At 42.6% G+C, this 25,036-nt stretch overlaps 1 protein-coding gene across 3 annotated transcripts in view; it reads left to right on the top strand.

Moving 5' to 3' along the window:
- The first annotated feature begins 2,191 nt into the window (after nt 1-2,191).
- Nucleotides 2,192-25,036, top strand: part of chd8 (chromodomain helicase DNA binding protein 8) — a 26,183-nt gene continuing 3,338 nt past the window's right edge. The window contains exons 1-38 of one of the 3 annotated variants that reach the window (XM_020604500.1): nt 2,192-2,312; nt 3,424-4,535; nt 4,721-5,047; nt 6,217-6,330; nt 6,422-6,924; nt 7,075-7,186; nt 7,549-7,755; nt 7,880-7,948; nt 8,048-8,103; nt 8,202-8,319; nt 8,427-8,510; nt 8,703-8,840; nt 9,563-9,684; nt 9,975-10,218; nt 10,302-10,478; nt 11,686-11,829; nt 11,982-12,080; nt 12,214-12,373; nt 13,152-13,362; nt 13,524-13,719; nt 13,917-14,087; nt 14,256-14,546; nt 14,675-14,895; nt 14,989-15,191; nt 15,339-15,495; nt 15,588-15,677; nt 15,778-15,881; nt 16,177-16,300; nt 17,397-17,469; nt 17,604-17,875; nt 18,872-19,104; nt 19,339-19,998; nt 20,082-20,188; nt 21,326-21,547; nt 21,729-21,824; nt 21,934-22,047; nt 22,173-22,274; nt 23,062-23,166. In XM_020604500.1, coding sequence (XP_020460156.1) covers nt 3,525-4,535; nt 4,721-5,047; nt 6,217-6,330; nt 6,422-6,924; nt 7,075-7,186; nt 7,549-7,755; nt 7,880-7,948; nt 8,048-8,103; nt 8,202-8,319; nt 8,427-8,510; nt 8,703-8,840; nt 9,563-9,684; nt 9,975-10,218; nt 10,302-10,478; nt 11,686-11,829; nt 11,982-12,080; nt 12,214-12,373; nt 13,152-13,362; nt 13,524-13,719; nt 13,917-14,087; nt 14,256-14,546; nt 14,675-14,895; nt 14,989-15,191; nt 15,339-15,495; nt 15,588-15,677; nt 15,778-15,881; nt 16,177-16,300; nt 17,397-17,469; nt 17,604-17,875; nt 18,872-19,104; nt 19,339-19,998; nt 20,082-20,188; nt 21,326-21,547; nt 21,729-21,824; nt 21,934-22,047; nt 22,173-22,274; nt 23,062-23,166 — 7,437 coding nt within the window. In that variant the 5' untranslated portion in view covers nt 2,192-2,312; nt 3,424-3,524. The remainder of the gene's footprint in view (nt 2,313-3,423; nt 4,536-4,720; nt 5,048-6,216; nt 6,331-6,421; nt 6,925-7,074; nt 7,187-7,548; nt 7,756-7,879; nt 7,949-8,047; nt 8,104-8,201; nt 8,320-8,426; nt 8,511-8,702; nt 8,841-9,562; nt 9,685-9,974; nt 10,219-10,301; nt 10,479-11,685; nt 11,830-11,981; nt 12,081-12,213; nt 12,374-13,151; nt 13,363-13,523; nt 13,720-13,916; nt 14,088-14,255; nt 14,547-14,674; nt 14,896-14,988; nt 15,192-15,338; nt 15,496-15,587; nt 15,678-15,777; nt 15,882-16,176; nt 16,301-17,396; nt 17,470-17,603; nt 17,876-18,871; nt 19,105-19,338; nt 19,999-20,081; nt 20,189-21,325; nt 21,548-21,728; nt 21,825-21,933; nt 22,048-22,172; nt 22,275-23,061; nt 23,167-25,036) is intronic. The other 2 variants (XM_020604501.1, XM_020604502.1) reach the window with 2 other exon arrangements.

The following is a 25,036-nucleotide window of genomic DNA, read 5'->3' on the forward strand; positions in this document are numbered from 1 at the left end:
AGAGAAAAAAGAAAAGGTGGGGGGGGGGGGTATAAAGGATTTAATTTATAACTCTATATAAAGAGCATGAAAGAATGTGTTTTATGCAATAATGGAGATAAAATTGTGCAAATTAAGATAATTTTCACCTGAAAGAAAAAAAGTTTTATCTGTACATTTAATTTGCTCTGTTTCTGTGTATAAATATTAAATATTTGATTGATTTGTTTAAGAGATATTTTAATTGTGATAAAATTATATCGTGACCATGTGCAATGTGGGCTTCTGTGCTAAGACTATGTGAAAGCCTTTGTCTTTTTTTGTCATTCAAAATGTTTGAAACACTGCTGTGCTCCACATGGCATCCTTTCTAACTCACAAACTTGCCCTTTATTCTGCTGTGTGGCTGATGCTTCCTTATGTCTGCTAGTGTCCTGCAACAAATGCTTATTTACACAAAAATTTCTATTGAGGAGAAATATTAGAATGAAATCATACAAAATTGATTGAGTATATCTTTAAGTATACAAGAATGCATGCATCGTCAAATATTCTTGTCTACAAACGTTTAAGAGCAACAATATTTTATGACTCATTGCTAGAGATAACTGTGTCGATACTGCAATATGCTAGGGTGGTGACAGTTTCATCTGCTTGGACAAATCAGTATTTCTCCTCCCTCTCATGGTATTTTACCCAGTGCCATGGCAGCTGTTTGTAAATATAGCTCTCACCAGCAGAGTTGGCATTGGCGGAGACCAAGAAAACCAGCACGGGGCAGAGTGTTAGTGTGGTGAATAGCGGATACTCCTCACAGGGCCACAGGCAGATGGAGGCTCTGGCTAACAGGCTCATCTCTGCAGGGCTAGCACATGCAGTCACTTACGCTTCCCTGGTTCTCGATCTTCCTGTTCTCTCTGTGTCTCTCACACTCACACAATCACATTAGTACCATCATGCTTTTATGATTTTAGGATGAACCTGTAAGTATCCCTGAAAATGGAGACTCATGACATTGATTCATAGTGTCACATTAATGCACTGACTGAGGAAACTTCAATGGTAAATAGCAATAGCAAGGCAACTTAGTGAACATATTGTATGAGGGCCTGCATAAAACTTTTCATTCTAATTGTCTTTGAGTTCATTTAAGATGAGAACAGAAATGGTAAATAATAGATAAAGATTAAGATTGGATTTCCAACTGAGGAAAGCAGGCAACCTTTTTCAGGTTCTTTGTATAGCAGTTGGTTTGTAGTAATGTCATTAATTGTAACTTTGTTTGGGAATTTTCACTACTAAAACACAACATCACCTTGCATGTTATATGCGTTTACGTGGGCTTTATTACCCGATCTTGAGGCCCTGCATCAAAATCTAGCTGTTAAGAGTTTCATTATCTTAGTTTGGCGTATGTTGTGCTAATTTGCTGCATGTTCCTAAATTGATCTCAGATTACCACACAGCAAACTAGGGGCCATACAAAAACTGGTAAGAACAAAGGGTTAATAGGGGGCCACATTTTCCCATTTGATCTCATGTAGGTTAATCACTCTATTTTTGAAATAAAAACAAAACCTAAGAATCTAACAAATGAAACAGCCATTAACGCCTAACAATCATACTACAGTCTGAGAGCACTAGAGGGCGCCAAACCCCCAATTACAATAATAGAGCACATAGGCTACTGTAAATCATTATGTTAATACTGGAAGAAAGCTGCTATCAAATCACACAGAAGAGTATTAACTAACAACAGACCGTCGATTTGTCTTTGGTCTGGGTGTATATTTCTACAAAGTATTAAAGCGATATTACAAGTAATCGCAATTGATTTATTGATGTAGGCTGACTCCTGAGTCGTGGCCAGTGTAATAAAACGATAGAAAACCAGATAGCGTGCCATTCACAAACAGCTTTGCACTTAATTAACCACTTGAGATAATCAAAACACCCTGTGTTTCTCAACAGTACACTCCAAAAAAAGGGCTTGCGCCTTCTAACGAGACCATCAGCGGCCATAAAACAGCATTGTTGAAGATCACCCAGTCAAATGAGCTCACCTAGGCCGCATTTATTGTTTTCTCAACCTAACTATGGCTCACATCCCACCCAGAAGCGGCAGTATTTATGACAGACAGCTGGTTCAGCTAATAGAATTGACGTATGCTGCCGGCTTGGGAGAAAAACGACCAATCCAACGTTTGATAGCATCCGAGGGGTATGGTTTCTACGCTTTCTCTGGCAAAAAGTTAGTTCCTGCTCTTCCCAGGCCGTTTCCTGTAATCGTACAGTGTTGTGAGACGGAGAAAGCCATGTGTGTCGAAGCAAAGGTAAATTTAGCACCCCGAAATTATTACTGGGAGAGTTAGGGCAGTTGATATGGTGGTTATTTTCAGGTATTTTTGCCGAAAAATAGACGCAGACCAACCGAAACAATATTGCGGCCTAACCCATGTCTGAACGTTGACGGGCAATGGTTATTGTGGCACGTTGCTTTGGTTTGGACCGGTTTGTTGATGAGATCGAAAGAGTCCGGTAGACTGAATGGTTGGTGGTATTCGTCATAGAAGAGAACTAACGGCTCCAAATATACGGCACATCGTGTTTATGAGCCTCATTATGTTTTCGGTAGCACATAATAGGTACATCTCGGTCGCGTAACAAGCTAATGCTAGCCAATGGTTTTGTGAGAAAGACTGCAATCCGACCGGAGGGGAAAGCATCCTACCCTCCAGCATCACTACCCTCCTCGTCTGACTGTTTATATTAACTGAATGTTTGCTGGGTAGTTTAGCTTTTTTTATTACTGTTTAAGCTACTTAGTCGTATTTAAATTTTTTCAGCACCTTTAATATCATATTGAATGCGTTACTTTTTTCCGCAAATGTGATCATGAGTTAAGTTGAATGTTAAGTGCAAGAATAATATTTTTGCCAATCCAGTGGCAGTTGTTAGTTTATTGGGCATTATATGTAACTTGAACCTTTTTAAAAACTACATAGCTGTTAAATATATTAGTGGTGAGATGCTTTTGGTAGCTGCTGTGTCTGTGATTGAGTAAACTATACATGTTCATTATGTGCATGAGGAACCAAACATAAAGGAATTATAGTGTGATGTAGATAAGCAAACAAGAAACAAACAAATGGCAAAAAAACAAACAAACAAACAAACTAGGAGCTGAGGAGGAAACGAGGACCAGAGGTTACACTGTTACCTTTGGGGGGTTATATTTGCCAAGTCTGTTCCTTGCTATTGTTTTTCTTTTACAATTAAACAACCTCCTAATAGCCATTGAACTGGGTCCATTAAACCTAAGTTATTGTATTTACCTCTGGAACAGGCTGGGTATTTATATTAAGCAGTACAGCATTTGGTTAAATAATGTAAAAGTCATGAAAAGGTTTTTCCTTGACATCAGTGTCTCCCCTCCTTTTCCAGCTGTTTACTTAAAAGTTGAGAAGAACTGGATGACAACTAATTAGCTTCCATCTCGGAGTCTTTTAAACATTGCGCCCATCTCCCTGTGTGGAGTGGGCGAGATGGCAGATCCCATCATGGACATATTTGAGGACACACCCCTGTTTAACCTGGATGCTCTACAGGATGACTCCTTCTCTCAGGGCTCCTCAGACCCTGTGGAGGAGGCCCTCAAGCTGGCATTAGGCCAGGTGGAGCCACCAGTCGAGTCGGAGCCCACTCCTGAGCTCATGGACAACACAGGCCTAAGTATTCCTGTAGCAGCCCCCACCATCCTGGACCCTGCCCCTATTCAAGTCCCCACACAGCAGCCGGTTCCAGTGGTGAGCACTCAGACTGTTTCTATAGCTGCAGCTTCCACTGTAGCCCCGGCCCTTGTTGATACTGTACCTCAGATCCAGGCCCAGACCACCATACCACTTGCCAGCAATGCCAGTGTGGCCACCAGTAGCACTGTCCTCCTGAGCTCACCTCTGACTGTTTCCAGCTCCTCGGCTACTACTACAGCAACAACACCACAGCTCACGCAGATAACTCACCAGCTCACTCCCCAGCAGTTAGCTGCCATCACACAGCAGGCTGGTGGTAAAATAGTCATTCTCAAGGGACCCCAGGGTCAAGCCCAGGTTCTGCAAACTGCATCAGGAGCTGCAGGCCAGACCGGTGGAAAGGTCATCCGTGTGCTGTCTGGGACTCCTCTCAAACCTGGCATGTCCTTACTGCAGGGGGGGACAGTCTTGAATCAGGCAACCCCAGGGCAAGCTCAAGTTAAGGTGGGTGCTGCAGGAGTGCAGAGGCTGCTGCAGTCTCCCAATGGACCAGTAAAACAAGTACTGCTCACTTCCATGCCCCAGCAGGTACAGCCAACACAAAGCCAGCCAGTTCAGGTGCAGATCCCAGCCCAAGCACAGATGGCTCAAGGCCAGACTCAAGTCCAAGCCCAGGCTGCCCAGATCCATGTACAGCCCCAAGGCCAAACTGCTCAGATCCAAATTCAGCCCCAAGGCCAAGCGACTCAGATCCAGGTCCAGACTCAGGGCCAAGTGCAGCTCCAGCCAGCCATGCAGACACAGGTAAGCACCACCTGTTCTGCCACCACAGACCACAGTGTATTAACCTCACAAGTGCATCACAGAAAGTGAGGCCGGGTGGTTTTATAGTTTGCTATAGGGGTTGTTGCTGAGTTTCACGGGGTGTATGTTTAGGTTGGTGTTTTTCCTGACTGTGATGATGAATCTTTCTCTGTATCTGATTATAGGGTGGTGAAGCAAAGCGGATCACCCTTGTCCTCCAACAACCTTCTCAGGCTGGTTCCGCTGCACCAGTGGGTCAAGCTGTCACAGCCCAGCAGCAGGTCACACAGGTCCAGCAGGTTCAGACAGCCCAAGGGGGCCAACAACAGCAGTCCCAGGTCCCAGCTAGGCTAGTGCTGGGTCAGCTCCCTGGAGGCAAACTGGTACTCCAAGGAAGCCAGCTAGCTGCCCTGACCCAGGCTCGAGCTGCAGGCCAGGCTGGTGGGCAGCCCAAAGTCCTCACAATTCAGCTGCAGGTCCAGCAGCAGCCGAACCAACAAGGAGGTGTTAAGGTGAGAAATACACTTAGCTGTCAGTTTATTATTTACAGCTTGCTAACCTAATGCAGTCTAATACAACATTTCTGCAATAAATCCTGTAGATAAAGAGGCAGTTTGTGCTGCTGTTGAATTGTGTTGCATTATACAGAGAGCTAGCTTCACTGATATCAATGAAGTGAACAAAATAATAGACAAATATTATAAGAATGAAAAATATTAATAGGAGCCAAGGTTTTACCCAATACACCTACCACTGATGTTGGTCTGCTTGAAGCCAAGTTTTCAACCATTCCCCAGTAGTCATTTATTAAAAATATTTGATTTTGAAATCAGAAAATGTGACTGCCTGTAGTGTTTTGGTGCCTGGCAAAATGCCACTCAGCTACCATAACAAATGTGGCCCTAAGTGACTAATATTTGTGTTAACCTAGAGCAGTTGGCTCTGCTTGGTTTGGAGGTGCAAGCTCAAAATTGCATATGCTATTACAGTACACAAGAATTACAACTGTTTTAGGTAGTCCTAGCAGATCGGGGCAATTAAGCATTTCCATGCTGGCTGTGCTAACTAGTATCCATTAGCAGCTAATGTTGAAGTGTGCTTCTTTTCTCAGCGATATAAGACTTTCATTGTTTTGAATAACACTTTGTGTCAGTACAGTGGAGCCTGTGAATATCTGATGCAGTGGAGTGGACAAGCTTTAGAAAAATCTGGAGGTTAATAAGGCATTAAAAATTTTATATTAGATTTTCTAGTGTTCTTCTTTTATCAGTTTCACATTGAAAATTAGCAGTGGGGTCCTTTTTATATCTGGCAGTATAGTCACATTAATTGTATTCATTACATGTCCTACTAATGATGTTCTACATAACTGTAAATCATTAGTTTAATTTTAATCTCTGTTAATTCAGAACGGAGATGGGTTGAGTCTTATCTCAGCACAAAAAAAGAAATAGAAGGAAGAAGCCAAGATGCCTTTCAACAACTTCAAAGCTATCAATGGCAAATAGATCCTGAGCCAACATCTGAACTGGAGCACAAAGATGAAATTGATGTTGCTCATGTAACTGCTTTACTATGTTAATTTTAATTTGACATTGGCTTGTTAGTTTTTGTAATTTATTAGTTTGGTTATTTTGAAAAGAGCCTGTGACTTGACCTGTCTCTTCTTTGCTTCTCATAGTATCAGCTGGTTTCAGGAGCAGGAAATACTAGCAGCCCACAGGTGTTACAGATATCTCAGGGCCAAGGAGGACAAAGAGTTGCAGTGCCACTCAAGATGCTTCTGCAGCCACAGGTAGACCTCCAGGGGGGTTAGAGGTTTCCTAATAAATGCAGCAGAAAATTCAAAAAGTGTTCTGTGCTCTTAAACAATCTCCTTTGCACAGACAAGCTCGACATCCTCGGCAGGTGGCACTGTCTCTGTGGTGAAGGTCATCAACACATCTACTACAGGCCCCTCCACTACCACCACCACTCCATCCCAGGCCATCCGCATCACTAAGGCCCCTGGTGAGCCTGCTTCTGTCCGGCGAGTAGAGATCCTGTGCAAGCAAGAGAAAGCAAACCGTATTGTGGCTGAAGCTATAGCCCGGGCCAAAGCACGGGGTGAGAAAAACCTGCCCAGAGTCCTGAATCAGGATGAGCTTCCAGCCTCTCAGACCTCTCCTGAGGTGGGAGGCACAGTGACTGTAGTGTCTGCTGCTAAGAAAAAGAGCAGTGGTGGAGGCAGCAAGAAGAAAAGTCCTGTCACTGGAGGCACAGTGCCCAAAACCACAGCAGGGGCTGACAAGAAGGGCAAAGTGAAGACCCCAGGAGGAGGAGCTGGAGTGGTCGGAGGCACAGTAGTACCAGGGGCTGGCAACAAGAGCAAAAGCAAGACTAAGACAAAGTAAGTGGTGTGTCTGTGAGGAGTAGGTGAGGGAGAGAATCATCTGAATGTCACTTATTTCTATGACATGCAGCCTTGTAGAAAAATATTTATTGCAGTCCTTCTGCTACTGCTTGATTCTGTCGTTGGCTTTCCTCCTCCTTCCTGTAGCACTATCACTCTAGTGGGAGCAAAGAAAAGGAAGAGAAATATGTCTTCAGACCACTCAGATGGGGAGCTGAGCCCTGCCTCACCTGCTGCACTGGAGGATGACATGATTATGGTACAAACGCATACATGTCACACTCGGGAAAGCTTGTGTTATTTTTTTTTTATCAAAAAGTGACAAAAAAATAGAGTGTGAAAGCTGCATGGACTTATTTCCCATCTTAGATTAGCACCGATCCAGAGTCATTGTAGGCCCTCATTATGAGAGGGCTGGTGCGTGTTCATTAAATTCATGGGACATCCTTAAAGTTAGAAATCATGTTTGAGATACCAAAAATGTTACACATCAGTAGCACAGCTGTACAGCTTCTGTCTGTGTGTTCATGAGATGATTTCATGATTGGGTATAAGTCGCACATCAGTGTATGGCCAAAACCAAGGAAACACCTTGAACTAACACCTCCCTTTTCTGACCAGAAGAGGCGCTCCAATCGTGTGGTAAAGAGGAAGAAATACACAGAGGACCTGGATATCAAGATAACGGATGATGAGGATGAGCAGGAAGATGTAGATGTTACTACAACTGCAGCAGCTGTGGCCTCCATCAGTGGCGGGTCAGCAGCGCAGTTTAAACAGGAAATGGAGCTCGATGGTGATGGACTGCCCAGCATGCAGTTCTTTGTGGTGAGTGTAGACATATTGTAACTTTTATTTCTTCTCAAGAGAAACTGACAGAGAACTCCTTAAAATGAGGTGGATACAGTCTGGAACGTTTGTGTTTGTTGGAAAAATTATTTTGGTTTTACAGGAAAACCCAAGTGAAGAAGATGCTGCCATTGTTGACAAAGTGCTGTCTATGAGGTTAACCAAGAAAGAAGTATGTTTTAATACATGCACATTTTTGTCCATGAAATATCTTAAAATCTGTCTTTTTATTCTGTAAAACAAATCCTAAAAATCTGCTTTTCTCTTCAAGGTGTCTCCAGGCCAGTACACCAATGTTGAGGAATTCTTTGTAAAATACAAGAACTAGTAAGTTTCACTGTCTGTTTGAATAACTTCATCCATGGCACAGTTTTCTTTTTTATGTAGACATCCAGATGAGTAAAACTTGTCTGTCTTCTTCTCAGTTCTTACTTGCACTGTGAGTGGGCCAGTTTGGAGCAGCTGGAGAAGGATAAGAGGATCCATCAAAAGATCAAGAGGTTCAAGACCAAACATGCACAAATGAGGAACATCTTCCAGGAGGTGAGAGGGAAACGCATGCTGAAGCTGCTTATTTTAGGGTGTGGTACATCTGCTTTAAGTTGGTACATATGTACTTACACTCTCTCTCACCCTGTGGCTCTCTTTAGGATGAGGAGCCTTTTAACCCAGACTATGTGGAGGTGGACAGGATCCTGGATGTATCCCACAGTGTGGACAAGGACAACGGCGAGGTGAGAGATGAGGCTTGGCAAGAAATCACTTTTATAGCATGTCAAATAAGATGCACTGTCCCTCTCTTACTATGTAGGCTGAAGTCTTGTGCTTTTTTTTATATTTCAAAATGGGACCTTTTTTTTATTATTTATTTTTATAATGAAGTAGCATGTTTACAATGATTAAATACTTGTTTTCACTGTCACCAGCCCGTTATCTACTACTTGGTGAAGTGGTGCTCTCTGCCTTATGAAGATGCCACTTGGGAACTAAAAGAAGATGTGGACGAGGGCAAGGTCGAAGAGTTCAGCAAAATTCAAAACCGACAACCTTGCCTGAAGAGAACAGTGAGTAGTCAAGTGAACGATAGCCAGGAATAGTTTATGCACTATTATTCATGCACATTAGGCTAAGAATACAGACTTGGCTCAAGTGGGAAACTCAGTAAAGAAAGACAATAAATATAGATGGAAAAGACCTTTGGAATAAACAGTGTTATAGCAGGTACCCACTTCTGTTTTAATTGAAATCAGTCATGGCGTTCTGCTCCGTCTCATTGTTAAATGCTTGGATTCTACTGGAAAGACAAAAATGTAATGTGGCCAACAACATGTCGTATAACCATGCCATCTCTTCTCAGATCCATCTGTGCCTTCTCCTCTGTCACAGTGTGTCCTGTCATTGTTTTTGTGAACTGTCCAACAGGAGCAAAATGTCAACAATACCATAAGATGCAGGTGGACATAGACAGTTCATTGATTAAGATTGCAAAATCTTAATCAATGATGTAATAGGCTGATGTAATAGGCTGCCATTCATTGTGAATTGGACCTTGAAGAATACTGCCAGAGTCCAGCGCGACTCGAGATCCACCTAGCAGCATAACCTAGAAATGCTGTGAAAGGTTCGACTTTATGCAAGGTTCAGCTAACTGGAACAACAAAACAAACAAAAAAAAAGTAACTTGGCCACTGACATCAGGAAACCATGTAACTGGGAGAGCTATGCTTCTTGTATCATCAAGCCTTCTATTGTTTTCATCAGTGTTTCCTCCTCTCTCTCCCCTCAGCCACGGCCTCCTGCCAGTTCATGGAAGAAGTTGGAGGAGACCAGAGAGTACAAGAATGGCAATATACTCAGAGAGTACCAGCTGGAAGGAGTCAACTGGCTGCTGTTCAACTGGTACAACAGGTATTTGTCACACACAGTCAGGTGCTTCAGCGCTCCAGGGTCACCTGCATCAAAGTGCAGTCCGAAACTACAGTCAAACTGGATACACATTATTTGGTTTGTGCAGCTATTAAAGTAGTAGCGGTAGCAAATTCTGACATAGGATTGTAGTAGAACATAACTTTTCTGTAGAACAACAACTGTTATTGTCTCCCCTATATTCTAGAGAAAGTTAGTCCATGTGGAATGATGCTAGGTACTTGCTTCTCTCAAGGCTTCAGTCTGCGCCCACACTGTTTCTTGTCTCTCAGGCAGAACTGTATCCTGGCAGATGAGATGGGTCTGGGCAAGACCATCCAGTCCATTGTGCTGCTGTCGGAGGTGTACGCTGCTGGTATCCAGGGCCCCTTCCTGATCATTGCTCCCCTCTCCACCATCACAAACTGGGAGAGAGAGTTCTCCACATGGACCCACATGAACGCCATCGTCTACCACGGCAGCCTGGCCAGCCGACAGATGATCCAGCAGTATGAGATGTACTGCAAAGATGAGAAGGTGGAGTTATCGATTGCAATACTTCATGATTAACTTTACTGATTTTAAACTTATCTAAATGAGAACTGTGATTCTGTATGTAGGAGCATTTGATCCCAGGTGCATACAAGTTTGATGCCCTCATCACAACCTTTGAGATGGTGTTGTCTGACTGCCCTGAGCTGAGGGAGATCTCCTGGCGTTGTGTGATCATTGATGAAGCTCATCGCCTCAAGAATCGCAATTGCAAACTGTTGGACAGTTTGAAGATGCTGGATCTTGTGAGTAAAGTGCAGGATTTCTGCTGTTCCAAAATCCTTTTAGTTAAATGTTGTACTCAGGTCAGGCATGCAGTTTGAAAGAGACTAAAATGTGTGTGAAACCTGGTTTTGCTTATGTGTGTTTGCCAAAGACCTCCATTGCTGTCCTAAAACTATTAAAAACACACCAGTTAGCCTGTTTCTTCCTCCTTTTAGATATGTCTTTTGTCAAAAACAAGTGCTAAGCATAGCCATTACATAGTCAATAGTCTCTGAAGTAAGGAAGAGTCATTATTGGGTTTTGGTTCTGATGCCACCCTCTAGTATTTGTACTCAAAGTTATGTTAACCTGACCCTGGTTGAGCAGGTGGTTATGTGGAGAAGATGACATTTCACTGGTTTGGGGCTATTTTAAGATGAGTGAGGATGACAAAAAACTAGCTGTAGGCTTCTGCTTCTCTCTGTGTCTGAGACTGGGAGGGAGGAGTACTCACAGACACACACACAAACAGCAGACACGAGGTCATTTACTCAAGACAGCAATACACATAACAAAATGCGCTAGCAGTGGACAGAGCAATTTGTCAAACATTGAACAAGCACAGCACAAACTTCAAGAAGTAAATCTTCCCTCTTCCTATGGTCAACTCACCCGGTCCTGTTCACCGACTAAACCCATACAGTGCTTGTTATGCTGATTGTAGTGAATGGCTGTGAATAAGAAGAGAACATGTGAATTTTATGTAGGTAACGGTTGAGTCTAATGAGCTCTGTATAACAAAATTGGTTGAGTTTCTTGGAGGCTGAGACCAAGAAGCTCCTCTACAGCAGCATCAGTCTAGTAGAGAGACTGTTGTTCTCAGCAGAGAGGAGAGGCTGATGCTACAGGCAGTAGCTAGTTTAATGTAAGAGCATACACCTTTTTATTTACTCACATGCAAGTACTCGTACTCAGTATGATCAAAAGTGATATCGGAGAATCCTTAGTTTTAGTTTCTATATGGGATTTCTGGAAATTAACCAATCGAAAATCACTGGCCTTTTTGATGCTTAAATTGAACTTTTCCTAATCTGTTAAATTCTTCTTCCTCTCCCTTTTCATTCCTGTTTCTTTTGTATTGTCTCTTCTTTTGGATCATTACCGCTCTGTTCGTTGTTCACTCGGTCCTCCATTCCCCCGCTTCCCTTTTTCTCTACCTTCTTTCCTGTGTCCTGTGGCTTCTCCCAGGAACACAAAGTGTTGTTGACCGGCACTCCTCTGCAGAACACTGTGGAGGAACTGTTCAGTCTGCTTCATTTCTTGGAGCCTGCTCAGTTCCCCTCTGAGACCGAATTCCTCAGAGATTTCGGGGACCTCAAAACAGAGGAACAGGTGTGAAACTCTGAAATTCACACACATACACTTACCCATTAATTCTCTTTTGTCTTGATGTCATGTTACTTGGTTGCATTCTGTGATACCTATATTATGTAACTGGTAATGTTCAGCTGTCACTGAGCAACTGCTTTGTTTTGGTCCCTTAGGTTCAGAAGCTGCAGGCCATCCTGAAACCAATGATGTTACGAAGGCTTAAGGAGGATGTTGAGAAGAATTTGGCACCCAAACAGGAGACCATCATTGAGGTTAGTTTAAGTTTTAGTGTCACTTCTCTACGAATTCTGTGTTGTGTTTGAAGTTTTGAATAAGCCAGCTATTTGTCTCAAAAACCCTATGTTGTAAGTTTACTAGTAAATTAAAAAATCTTTTTCCTCTCAGGTTGAGTTAACAGATGTCCAGAAGAAGTATTACCGAGCCATCCTGGAGAGGAACTTCAGTTTCCTCAGTTTAGGGGCAAGCAGTAACAGCAATGTCCCCAACCTGCTCAACACTATGATGGAGCTGCGCAAGTGCTGCAACCACCCCTACCTCATTAATGGTAATGCATCATAATGTTAACTCTTCGGTGTTGATAAATTTGAATGTATCCTTGTTCTTTATAGAGTTGGGTACTGAAGCCCAGTGCTAATATGGCACTGGTTCCTATACAGTCAGTATCTACCAGACCAAATCACCATGCAGTTTTCGGTGATACTTAAATGCCTGTTGATTGAAATATTTGCCCTCTAGTGCTGTGAAATGGACTACATAGGCAACAGTGCATGTCGTGCTAACGCTGCCCTCATCAAGTGTTATGGAGTTCTTAACTCTGCAAAATCTTCTCAAGTCCTTCAGATCAGAGGAGCGATCTCTGTAAATGATCGTTCATGTTCAGTCACTCACGTAGGTGTGTGTTTATGGATGTATTAAGAACGGTGCTTAATGAAGCTGTTCACCTGGGAGCGCTCCTCATAAAACCTTGGATAGTGCTGAGAGATCAGCTTCATAAGTCATTGCATACTTTAGTTGCTGTGTAAACAGGAAGTGTAAATTAATGCTAAGGAAAACTGCAATTCCCTTGACCTACCAAGTTTTGAATGACTGAAAGCTCAAACTGTAAATTTTCAGATGTCATGTTGTAGATGGTTCTTGTTTTGAAACAGTGCAGCATTATATGAACTTCTAAATATAATTGTGATACTTTACGCAAGTTGATGATGAACTTGAATAGTAAATATGCATCACAATATTTAAAGGCTGCACATTAGATCGATGTCATTTCACTTGTGAACACCTAGAAATGGATATAATGATAAAATTCTATCTGTCTTTTTCAGGTGCAGAGGAGAAGATCGTGGCAGAGCTGCGGGAGGTGTATGACCCCCTGGCTCCTGACTTTCATTTGCAGGCCCTGATTCGCTCGGCCGGCAAGCTGGTGCTACTGGACAAGCTGCTGCCTCGCCTCAAGGCTGGTGGCCACAAAGTGCTCATCTTCTCCCAGATGGTGCGCTGCTTGGACATTCTGGAGGACTACCTCATCAACAAGAGGTATGATGGTTAAGATGTATTCTAATATGATAATATAACCCTTCAAATCGTAATCAGTATAATGATTGTAGTCAAGTGCATCAAATTGTTTAAGAAGTTTAAGCAAAAATTTTATTTACTGTGTGGTACATGGACTTTTTGTGTTTGCTTTTTTTAAATAGATACCTTTATGAGCGAATTGATGGTAGAGTGCGTGGGAACTTAAGGCAGGCTGCCATTGATCGCTTTAGCAAGCCTGACTCAGACCGCTTTGTCTTCCTGCTGTGTACCCGTGCTGGCGGCCTTGGTATTAACCTCACTGCTGCTGACACCTGTGTAATATTTGACTCTGACTGGAACCCTCAAAATGACCTACAGGTATAAAATTCAGTTCAGTGACACTGTAAGAACAACAAATACACATTTAGAGATATACACAGCTTTTGATTAAAGTAAGATTTCTTTGTTTAGAGGTTTATTAATTCATGTTTTTACTTTTCAAAGTTTGTTTTTATGCCAGCAGATGCATATCACACTCATCTGAACTGTTTTTCTTTTTTTCCCCCCGATTCCAGGCCCAAGCACGGTGTCACCGTATTGGCCAGTCTAAGGCGGTCAAAGTCTACCGTCTGATCACCAGGAACTCCTATGAGAGAGAGATGTTGGATAAAGCAAGTCTGAAACTTGGCCTTGACCGTGCTGTCCTGCAGAGCATGAGTGGCAACAAAGACAGTAATGTCAATGGGGTAAGAAAGCCTACCAGCTGTTAACTCAGTCTGTCAGGTTATCTTTAGATCAGCTCGTTGTATTGCATCTTGTTTGGTTTGAATTGTAATGAAAGTTCTTTTATCACCCTAACAGAATCATTAGGTCCTTTAACCCAGGGCTGTATGTGTAACTGTCACATTCAACAGATCCAGCAGTTCTCCAAGAAGGAGATTGAAGACCTGCTGAGGAAGGGAGCCTACGCTGCCATCATGGATGAGAACGATGAGGGCAGCCGGTTCTGTGAGGAGGACATAGACCAGATCCTTCAGCGGAGAGCCACCACCATCACCATAGAAAGTGAGGGCAAGGGTTCCACATTCTCCAAAGCCAGCTTTGTGGCATCGGAGAGCCGCAATGACATCGCTCTAGATGACCCTGAATTCTGGCAGAAGTGGGCCAAAAAAGCTGACATAGACATGGACTCGATCAACAGGAAGGTAAACCTGATGATGTTTTTTTTTTTTTTTTTTTGTGAAGGTCAGTGTTAAATGCCATGGCACTGAAATACAGGTATAGTATTTTACTAAAGTAATATGTAATTAATTATTTTGTGCTGCCCCCACAGAACACCCTTGTGATCGACACTCCCAGAATACGCAAGCAGACCCGTCAGTATTCTAGTTTACGTGGTGAAGGTGGAGACCTTTCTGATCTAGATAGTGATGATGAGTACCCACCCATTAATTCTAGACAGTCCCGTGCCTCCCGACGCTCAGAGCGCCACAGCGGAGGGGGCTATGGCCGCACAGATTGTTTCCGGGTGGAGAAACACCTGCTTGTCTATGGGTATGTATCTATTATGTGCAATATACTTTTTACTCCTGTCCCTTGTTTCCGGTCAATTCTGTTATATATTTTTTTCTTTTTCTTCTTCTCCAGTTGGGTTCGTTGGAGGGACATTCTGTCTCATGCCAGATGTAAGCGGCGTCTCAGTGAACGTGATGTGGAGACAATCTGTCGTGTCATCCTGGTCTTTTGCTTGCTCCACTACCGTGGTGATGAGAACATCAAGAGTTTCATTTGGGAGCTCATTACACCACCGGAGAACGGGCGTGAGCCCCAAACACTACTCAACCACTCTGGTGAGGAGCTGCACATAGATGAGGCACAATATTTTTCACATCAGCACTGGGTGGATAACATTGTTTTAGTATTTATAATGTCTTTTGATTGATTTTTATTTATATTCGCCTTTAACCCTCAGTGGTTGTTTTCTTTTGTCTATAAAGGACTGTCTATCCCTGTTCCAAGAGGTAGGAAGGGTAAAAGGGTAAAGGCGCAAAGCACATTTGATGTTCAGAAGGTGGAGTGGATCCGTAAGTACAACCCTGACACCCTGCTGCTGGACGACAGCTACCGCAAACACCTCAAGCATCAGTGCAACAAGTCAGTAGAACCCAGTCAGCTATGTTTTGCTGTGTGTGTTTACATGTGTATGCATTCTCATCCATGTTCAAACATCTCCTTTCCTACTTCAGGGTGTTGCTGAGAGTGCGTATGCTCTACTACCTGAAACAGGAGGTGATTGGTGATCATGCTGAAACAGTCCTGAAAGGGGCTGACATCAGGTATCTTATACATGTAAATCAAATGGAGTTCACTCACACACACAGGTTCACTTTCTCAATTTCATACTAGAACCCACCAAGTATTTGCACTTTTTTTTAGGGATGTTGATATCTGGATGCCTGAAATGGAGCAGCAGGAGGTACCAGCAAGATGGTGGGATGCTGAAGCGGACCGCTCACTGCTTGCTGGTGTATTCAAACATGGTACTTTTCTTTATATAAATATAAATTATAAATATAAATGTTCAAAACATTTTTGAGTTATCTTACGTACACTTTTAATAGTTTCCTATTATCTTACTTCAAATTTGCCAACACATTATCTCAGTAACACTTTAAGGGAATTCCTTCTGATTTGGCACTAATGTCCACATGGTCTCCGGAATGAATTGATTCCTGTAAATTTGACTGGTGGTGGAGGTATACAACCACAAGGCAGTGATTCTAGGTTTTTGTGTTTGTTTTTTTTCTTTCTTTTTCAAATGACTGTGTGTGTTAGGCTATGAGATGTACACCACCATGCGTGCTGATCCCTGCCTCTGCTTCCTGGAGAGAGCTGGTCGCCCTGATGACAAGGCCATTGATGCAGAGCAGCACACTGGCGATGGCGAGCTGGGAGACGAGTGAGTGACCCTAACATTGTCAGAGTTTATTTTGGTCTCCTTTGTATCCCTCTACTACTTTTATTTAGAGCAAATAGTATAGATCTATCACAGGCTTATAGGAGTATGACAAGATCTCATGATATTAAAACATGATGATATTCATGATGAGATTCTTGTCATTGATCAGGGGAAGAGGGGTTTGCAGTAGGAGTGTTGTAGACGTGTATGATACAGCCGTGCGTGGCTTCATTCACATTTCCAGCCCGTGAGTTTCTCTTATGTTTTGGTTAGCCATGCTGCTAATGTAGCCTACTCTTCCTTGGCACCAATTCTATCATCAGTGTTTCGGCATTGATAGAAAACACTGTTTAATATCAAGTACTAACGAAAATGCATGACGTGTCATTATGGTGCATTAATTGTGACCCAAATTTGACAGTGGATAGCAGTGAATGCTCATGATAACAGGAGAAAACAAAAAAGGTCTTGTTTCTGTGGGCATCCACATCCCAATTGTACCCCGCTTTGTCGACAGCGCGTTTGCCAGTGCAGTTAGGGTCAAAATAGCATAGGAGGGCACATAGTTTCAATTAGAAGCTACAAACATCATGCACAGTTATAGGGTCTTAAGAGACTCGTGTGAAATCATACAGGAGAGAAGCCGGTCAGCTAAGTTTGCGGTAAAACCTTTTACAGTGGTGGCATATTGTTGTCTTTTACTGCATATGATAATTCTATTTGGCAAGTAGAACTGAAGTGACATTCATTACAAGATGATTAGTTAAAATATTTCAAAATGTACCTGCAGTATTTGGCATTTTGTCACCTTTAGTCAAATAAGAAACAATTTTTCAAGTCATATATTTTGTGAATATTTCTTAAAAATAGTGTTAAAATAGTGTTTAGTCTCTCGTTTTTATGAACCTAGTATCGACATCTCTGAGCTAAGTCTATCGTCACACCCCTACAGGCTTATGATGTTCACACTATTAGACACATTTTGTGTAAAGTTACTAAGTTTCTGTTATGTGTCATATCTGAAAGACCTGAATTAAATTTCACGAAACATATCCCTCTTGTATCTTGATGGTGCTTTGTGGTTTGTGTTATGCAGTGCTGACTATGATAAGTACTCAGAGGACCCAGAGTTCAAGCCTGCGTCAAGACATAAGGAACTTTTTGAGGAGGTATGACTTTGAGACACAATCAAGTTGTTCTGTCTGCACTAGTCTATTTTCATAGCCAGTTGTGAATATTATGGAACTAAATAGAAGTAAACTATTTAATAATGTGTCTCTGTTATCTGGGCTTTGGCCTCCAGCCTGACTCTATGAATGTGGATGATGAGGTTTCTGTTGAAGACAAGGCGGGGCCAGCAGTTACAGAAAGCTTATCAAGCCAGAGTGCCGCAACCGACTGGCCCTCCAGTTCGTCACTTACAGCGCGGTTGCGGCGGCTCATCACAGCTTACCAACGCAGCTACAGACAGGAGCAGCTGAAGATTGAAGCAGAGGCAAAGGGCGACCGCAGGCGCAGGCGTTGCGAACAGGCCAGCAAGCTGAAGGAGATTGCACGGCAGGAGCGCCAGCAGAGGTACGCTGGTCTTAGATCATTCCACAAAGGCTCTGTGCTCACACTCTGCAGAATATATACTTGAGCATATACGATGTTGAGGTTAAGCCAAATACTGATGATTGGATTTTTTTTTTTGATTGAGGGTCAGTGTTTCCCCCTACTATTCAGTTGGCAGGCTACCCCACCAACGTAACCTCCCACTCCCCCAAAACAAAAGTCACAAAGCAGATGCATCTTACTAGGAAAACACATGAACATGTTTTTGGAAACATCTTCAACACCCATCTCACGCTGCAGATGGAATTCCATGATATCAAATATGTCAGTCCACACTGGATCCTTCAGATGCACGTCTCCGGCCGAGCCCTCATGTTTTTTTAATGATACTTTTTTTTATGCTTCATGTCTATTTTTTTCCCTCTGCCACATTTAGTGAAGCATCATTTCCACAGTCAGCTGTTTAAATCACACAAATCCTGTTTTCTGTTTTTGATTGGTATCTATTACAACTGATCAGGCAGCTTGAGTTTCACTTTCACTCTCTGTAAAGAGCCAGGGAAAATTAATAGAATGTAATCCATAGCCTATATAAAAATTGTGATTTCTTTCAGATGACCTTACATAAAAAATATTCTTGTCCAATGTACTTGTGTTCTAGATTGGCATGGTGTGAAGGCTCCTTGTCTGGCTGTTGTCCCGCTGACAGACAGACAAACGGTTCTGATGACTTTAAAGACAGAATGTACTGTTAACGTCTCACTTTCATTGCCTTTTCTCAGTTATATGTATTTTGCTGTCCTGTACCGTGATTGCTGTTCTCTTGTGTTCCTACCAAGCGCATGGCTTATCCATGCTTTATACACACCCACACAGTGCAAAGTGAAGAAGATAGGTTGAGTGAGAGAAACCGGAGTGAAAAACAAAAATATCATTTTTCAGGACACCCATTTTGCATCCCAGTCCCAAACTCAGATCAGCCCCACCTCACCCATTTGCCCTCTGTCCTTATTCTAGGTGGACACGAAGGGAGGAATGTGACTTCTACCGTGTGGTATCAACTTTCGGTGTGGAAACAATGAAGAAGGAGCCTGGTGTACCTGAAGGTGGAGAACCTGATTTTGATTGGACTCGCTTCCGTACCTTTGCTCGTCTGGATAAGAAAACGGACGAGAGCCTCAGCCGATACTTCCGCTCTTTTGTTGCCATGTGCAGGAGGGTTTGCCACCTTCGCCAAGGCTATGGTGAAGGTAAATACTAAATATGTTGCCAAGATACTCAGTTATGCAAGTCGCTATATTACCAGCAGTTACAGTGATAGATGCACATTATCCAACATCATATAGGCTCAAGTCTGTAACTGTTCACTCACTTACCGTAAGCCATATATTCTGACTGGAGATGCCAATATTTATGCACATTATACTTCAACAGTATTGAATTTTAATCAATTGTATATGGTAAATATTCTTTGTCTCACTCAGATCCATCAGAGCATTCGCAGACTGTGGCTCCCATCACTGAGGAGCGTGCTTCTCGTACTCTTTACCGCATTAGCCTCCTCCGTCGCCTCCGTGAGCGAGTCCTGCCACACCCCTCCCTGGAAGAGCATCTACCGCTGGCCCCGCCCAGCTCTGAACTGCCCGCTTGGTGGAATATACCAGAGCATGATCGTCAGCTTATGCTGGGCGCCGCTTTGCATGGTGTCAGCCGCACAGAGCTCTCCATTTTCTCAGACCCACAGTTCACCTTCAGTCAGGCTCGTGAAGAGTTCATCCAGAACCAACAGGCTCCACCTCCTCCACCGCCACCTCCACCTCAAGCACCACCCATCATGCCCTTCATTCAAGCAAAGTCTGAGGAGGACATACCTGGTGTGAAAGAGGAGGGAGCTGATAACGACGCTCGATTTTTCGGAGGTCAAGTCAGTGCTGAACTGCAGAGTACGCCTTTGACTCACCGTGATGGAAAAGTGCAGGGTTGGAACTTCAAGAGGAACAGGGACAGGGGAGGAAGAACAGGAGCAGGAAGGAAGGGAGAAGGAGGGTCTGATTCAGATTCAGATTCTGATTCCGGTTCATCATCTTCTGAACGATCCGGCAGCAGTGATGAAAGTGGAGAGAGTGAGGAAGAGGTGGAAAGAGGTAACTTGGTAGATGCAGGGAAAAATGTAGAATGCCCCACAAATAAAATGACACATTTAATTAATTTCCCCTTTTGTTCTTAGCAGGCATGAAGGTGTGTGACGTGGATGAAGATAATAGTTTACTCTCGATGACTCCATCTCAAGATGGCCTTCCACCCCCTGACCCTCTCAGAGTCGACTGGCCTAAGGTAGTTAATCCACGGTTTACGATAAGTGTGTTTAGGGGTGTGGTGACATGAGATCTCACAGTATTAAAAACTGATGACATTTCTCATCGATGCAAAAACTGTCTTGTGATATCAGTACATAACAGAGCTGGAGCAGCACCCAGTATGATGGAGTGTGACATAAGGCCACATTATTCCGGCTCAAACGCAACTCCCTGCTGTGTTTTAAGGCATGGGTCTGCAGTGGTTGGGGGATGAGGGGTTGCAGTAGGAGTGTTTGTAGGCGTGTACGATATGGCAGCGTTGTGACAAGTCAAAGTGAGTGGCTTCATTCACGTTTCCAGCCCATGAGTTTCTGTTGTGTTTTGGTTAGCCATGCTTCTAACATAGTCTACTGTACCTTAGCACCAATTCTACCATCAGTGTTTCGGCACTGATAAGAAAACACTGTTTAATATCAAGTACTAACGAAAATGCATAATGACGTGTCATGGTGCATTAATTGTGGCCCAAATTTGACGGTGAATAGCAGTGAATGCTCGTGATAACGGGGTAAAAAGAAGTCTTCTTCCCGTGGGCATCCACATCCTGATCATCCCCCCTGTGTGATTGTTGAAAGCAGCCCCTTGGCCAGATGATGTCAATGTCCAGTGCAGTATGGTTGAAAATAGCATAGAAGGTGACACACAGCTTCAGACAGACGTTAGAAGCTCATGCACAGTCATACGGTCTGAAGAGACTTGTGTGAAGACAGGAGAGAAGCCGGTCAGCAGAATTTGTGGCCAAACCTTTTACAGTGGTGGCATATTGTTGTCTTTTGTTGCATATGATAATTCTATTCGGCAAGTTGAACTGAAGTGACAGTCATTACAAGATGATTAGTTAAAATATTTCAAAATGCACCTGCTCTGTTTGGCATTTTGTGACCTTCAGTCAAATAAAAGAATTATTATAGAATCATATTTTGTCATTGAAGGCATCTTAAAAATTGTGTTAAAATATTGTCTCATTCTCCTGAACCCAATATTGTCTTGTCTCGTGAGCTAAGTGTATCCTCACACATCTATGTATGTTTTAACTTCATTCAAATATCAAAGCATTTCCTTCATAGAAGAAACCACATGTATTTTCTTGCTGTGGGGCTTTTTGGTGTTTCAGGACCGTGTGTTGATCAACCGTCTGGACAGTTTGTGTACACTTGTGCTTACTGGTCACTGGCCTTCCGGGCGACGCTACGTGTCTGAGGCTCAGCTAAACCCAAGCTCAGAACTGGCAGGAGACAAGATGGCCTATACAAGAATCATCCGCAAACCCAGCAGCATGCCTGGTGGTCCTGGGGCAGAGGGGGAGGATGGAGAATTCACTGTCAAACTCCTAAGGGTAAGAATATAGAGGATGAAATAATATACGCAGAATTGACACTGATTTTGTCAGGATCATGTAATCTGAGGGATTTTTATAGTTCAGTGCAAGCTTTTTGGGAATTTTTTTTTTTTAATCAATTTATTAAAGGGGTATAGTTCATGACTAAATTAGAGGCTTTTCTGTCTCACCATGCCAGGAGGAAGGTTTGAAGCTGACCTTCTCTAAGCAGGCCCTGATGCCCAATGGGTCAGGGGGAGAGAGCAGTGGTCGCAAGAGACACAAGGACCAAGAGGTACATGTGTCAGGTTTACATGTATGCCTCTGTGAAATGGACAGAGTGGGATTCAAAAACAAAATAGATTTATTTTTAGTTTAATAATGTTTATCTGCCTCTTGTGCAGTTATCTGACCCAGATGGACTCCATGATCCACTGGAGCGTACTCCTCGACGCAGGGACCCTCCCACATGGCTAAACGAAAACCCAGATTATGAGGTGGAGGGAGACATGCTGGAGGTAAATTCTTAACACTGATGGAATAGGATATTTGCCCTAGTTATAATCAAACATTGGTCTCAGGGAGAAAAAAATGTCACCGACTAAACTGTCTTGTTTCTGTGTTGTCATATCACTTGTTTTAGCTTCTTGTGAACAGGAGCAAGAGAAAGAGGAGGAGGAGGGCAGATAAAGCCCTGACAGGCAGTGAGAAGGTCAAGGTCATTAATATGAGGACCGGAAAGAAGGTGAGACATAATGGGTACAATAGGTGAGTTTTCGAGCGACGTCATCAGTGAGATGTATTAGCATGCAGCCATGGGATAATAAAACAACCCAAAATGACTGAACTCCTGAGGATATCAGCATGAAATGATGTTTACAGTTTTTCAGGAGGGATGCTCTGCCTGTTTACACTGCAGTCATCTCCACTGTGTGTTTGCACTGATGTAGTACACTTGGCATATATTATATCCAGTAGGGTAGTTTAAACGTACTAAATGTTGTGTATGCACTACAAGTAACCTCTGCATACATGCAGAGGTTACTTGTAAATGGTTCAGTGCAGGCTGCATGACGTATAAAATGTCTACTTTGTTGAAATTGAGTTGTTAAAATGTGCTAAGAAGGGTTATTTTAAGTTAAAAAGTTATGTTTGTTTTACTGTCACACTCAAGATGACTCGATGAATAAGTAAGCAGACTTTCTCAGTTTCAGTCCATGTGTAGCTGTGTGAGATAGCACTTATCTTTAAATTATGCATGTTAACTGCCAACGTTGACTCCTGTATATCAAATATGGTCTAAAAAGGGGGGTATGCAAATCAGGCTTGTGCACTGCATACAAATCCAGTTCTGAACAGTAACTTCCTGGGGTTTCAACAGCAACATTGTGAGAATGCATTTTCTCTCCCAGTACTGTGCATCAATAGATTGTAAGCAGGACACCCAATTAGACACAGCTCTCTGGACTGCACTTAGTGGCTGTGTATTCTCTCTTACTAACAGATAACATCCAAATGTCTGTTCTCTGCAGGTTGGAGCTGCTTTTTGTCCAATGCTGCAAGACCTGAGGGAATATCTGGAGGAAAATCCTGTTGTCGCTGTTGCACCTGAGTGGTCTGAAACTGTTCGTAACTCTGTAAGTAGCGGTTTTCTCTCTAATTCCATTATGTAAAAAAAAATATATACATACAGTATGTTGAGCAACGTACAAAGAACACGCCCCAGCTGTAAAGCTGACACAACGTTTAGCTCTGGCTTTCAGTGCACTTTTAAATTATTGTTAAAGGTAGGGTTGGTGATTCCTTTCAGAAGTATTTTTGTTTTTTTGTTCCATTTATTTATTTTCATCCCGATGGCAATGAATACATTAAATACACTGACAACATAAATGAAAAAAGTCCATCATCTGTTGCAGCAGCAGGGCTAAAAATGCCTGCCCTGTAATTTTACTCATCCAAAACAAAACCATTGGATGGCCTAACTGCCTGTCAAATAACTTCTTATTTGCACACAAACACTCCTTGTACAAGTCAAGAGTCTCCCACAAAGCATTGCAGGCAGACATGTTACTGCACAAGTCAAGAGTCTCTTACAAGGCATTGCAGGCAGACATGTTACTGCTCTGTTGTACAGCTAAACTTAGAGAGCTATGGCCGAGAAGGTCCCCACATCAGCTTTCATTCACAAACAGAGACTGTTGTTACAGGCCAGGCCGTCCCCTTTGAAACATACAGCCTTATGGGTAATGTTGTTGCTAGACGTTGCTACTTACGTGCAGTGTGCACAGTATGAAAGTGAGAAGACCACCACATAGAACAGATGTGTTTTACATGCAGCCAGCCAGTAGTCGGCTCTAAGTGTATAGATAGGATTGTAATGCAGTTAACTGGGCATCAAGGCCTCGTGCAGTGTTTGTGTTACCAAGACAGAATAAAGCTGTGTTTTGAACGGCGTTAACTGGCCGCCCTCTTCACTTCTGCCTGTAGAAAAGTACAGACTTCTAAGGCTAGGTGCCGCTACAAGCCAGGGTTAAAGCAGTTTAGCGCTGGATCAGAGGTCTCCAACTGTGGTTCACTACAGATCTGGGTGGGTAACGCTGGGTGAGAAAGTTACAACTAAAATGAAGTTGGATGCTGCAAAAAGTAAAACCAGAATTAACATTGATGTGGCTTCTGAATGATGGTGACAACTGAGAGAACAAAAGGGGCTGAAAAGTGACACCATGGTGGCTGTGTTTGTGCTGGACAGGTAATTATCATTTGTTTTGTTTGGGGGCCATTTGTTATTTTCCTGAAACCTGTAAGTAATAGTAGGGCAGTGCACATTGCAGTGCACGTCGTGTTTTGGAGGAGTGGAGTGGCTTTGGAGAGAAGTCGGAACAAAAGGGTGGGATTTCTTTGGTTGTCTACTTTCAAAGTCGAGCTTCCTCTTGCTGGTTTTTATAGGATCGCCAACTCTACCTTTAAAATATAGATTAAAGCAAGTTTTCAGACAGGTAGAGAAAAAGCTCTTCTACCTGTCTGTAATTTGGCTGTTTAACATTATAGAGCTATGGTTGATTTGATTTGATTTGATTTATTCCTTCAAGCATGTAAAGGCAGTTGATATGTCAACACACATAATTTTACACATATCCAACAAATGCTAATCCAACATCAATTTGCTTATACCTAGTACATGCTTGAATGGAGTAGGAAGAAGTTAGACTTATCCAGTCCTATCCCATGACATCATCTTACCATCATTGGTTTGCAAGCAGTATCTCTACATAAATAATTCCCTTCTACACCACACAAGTAATATACTAAAGAATTATTACATAGTGTTAACATTCTTACACCACACCCACAATGTTCCATCTAATTAATCATTAAGCCTGTTCTTGCATATATCTTGATTGACACATACCTTTTATATTTATGTTTAAACTCATCAATTCTATTACTATTTTTTATGTCCACACTTAAATTATTCCATAGTTTTACTCCACTTATGGAAATACAAAA

Source organism: Monopterus albus, unplaced genomic scaffold (genome assembly GCF_001952655.1).
Source record: "Monopterus albus unplaced genomic scaffold, M_albus_1.0 scaffold66.1, whole genome shotgun sequence".
Classification (NCBI taxonomy): Eukaryota; Metazoa; Chordata; class Actinopteri; order Synbranchiformes; family Synbranchidae; genus Monopterus; species Monopterus albus.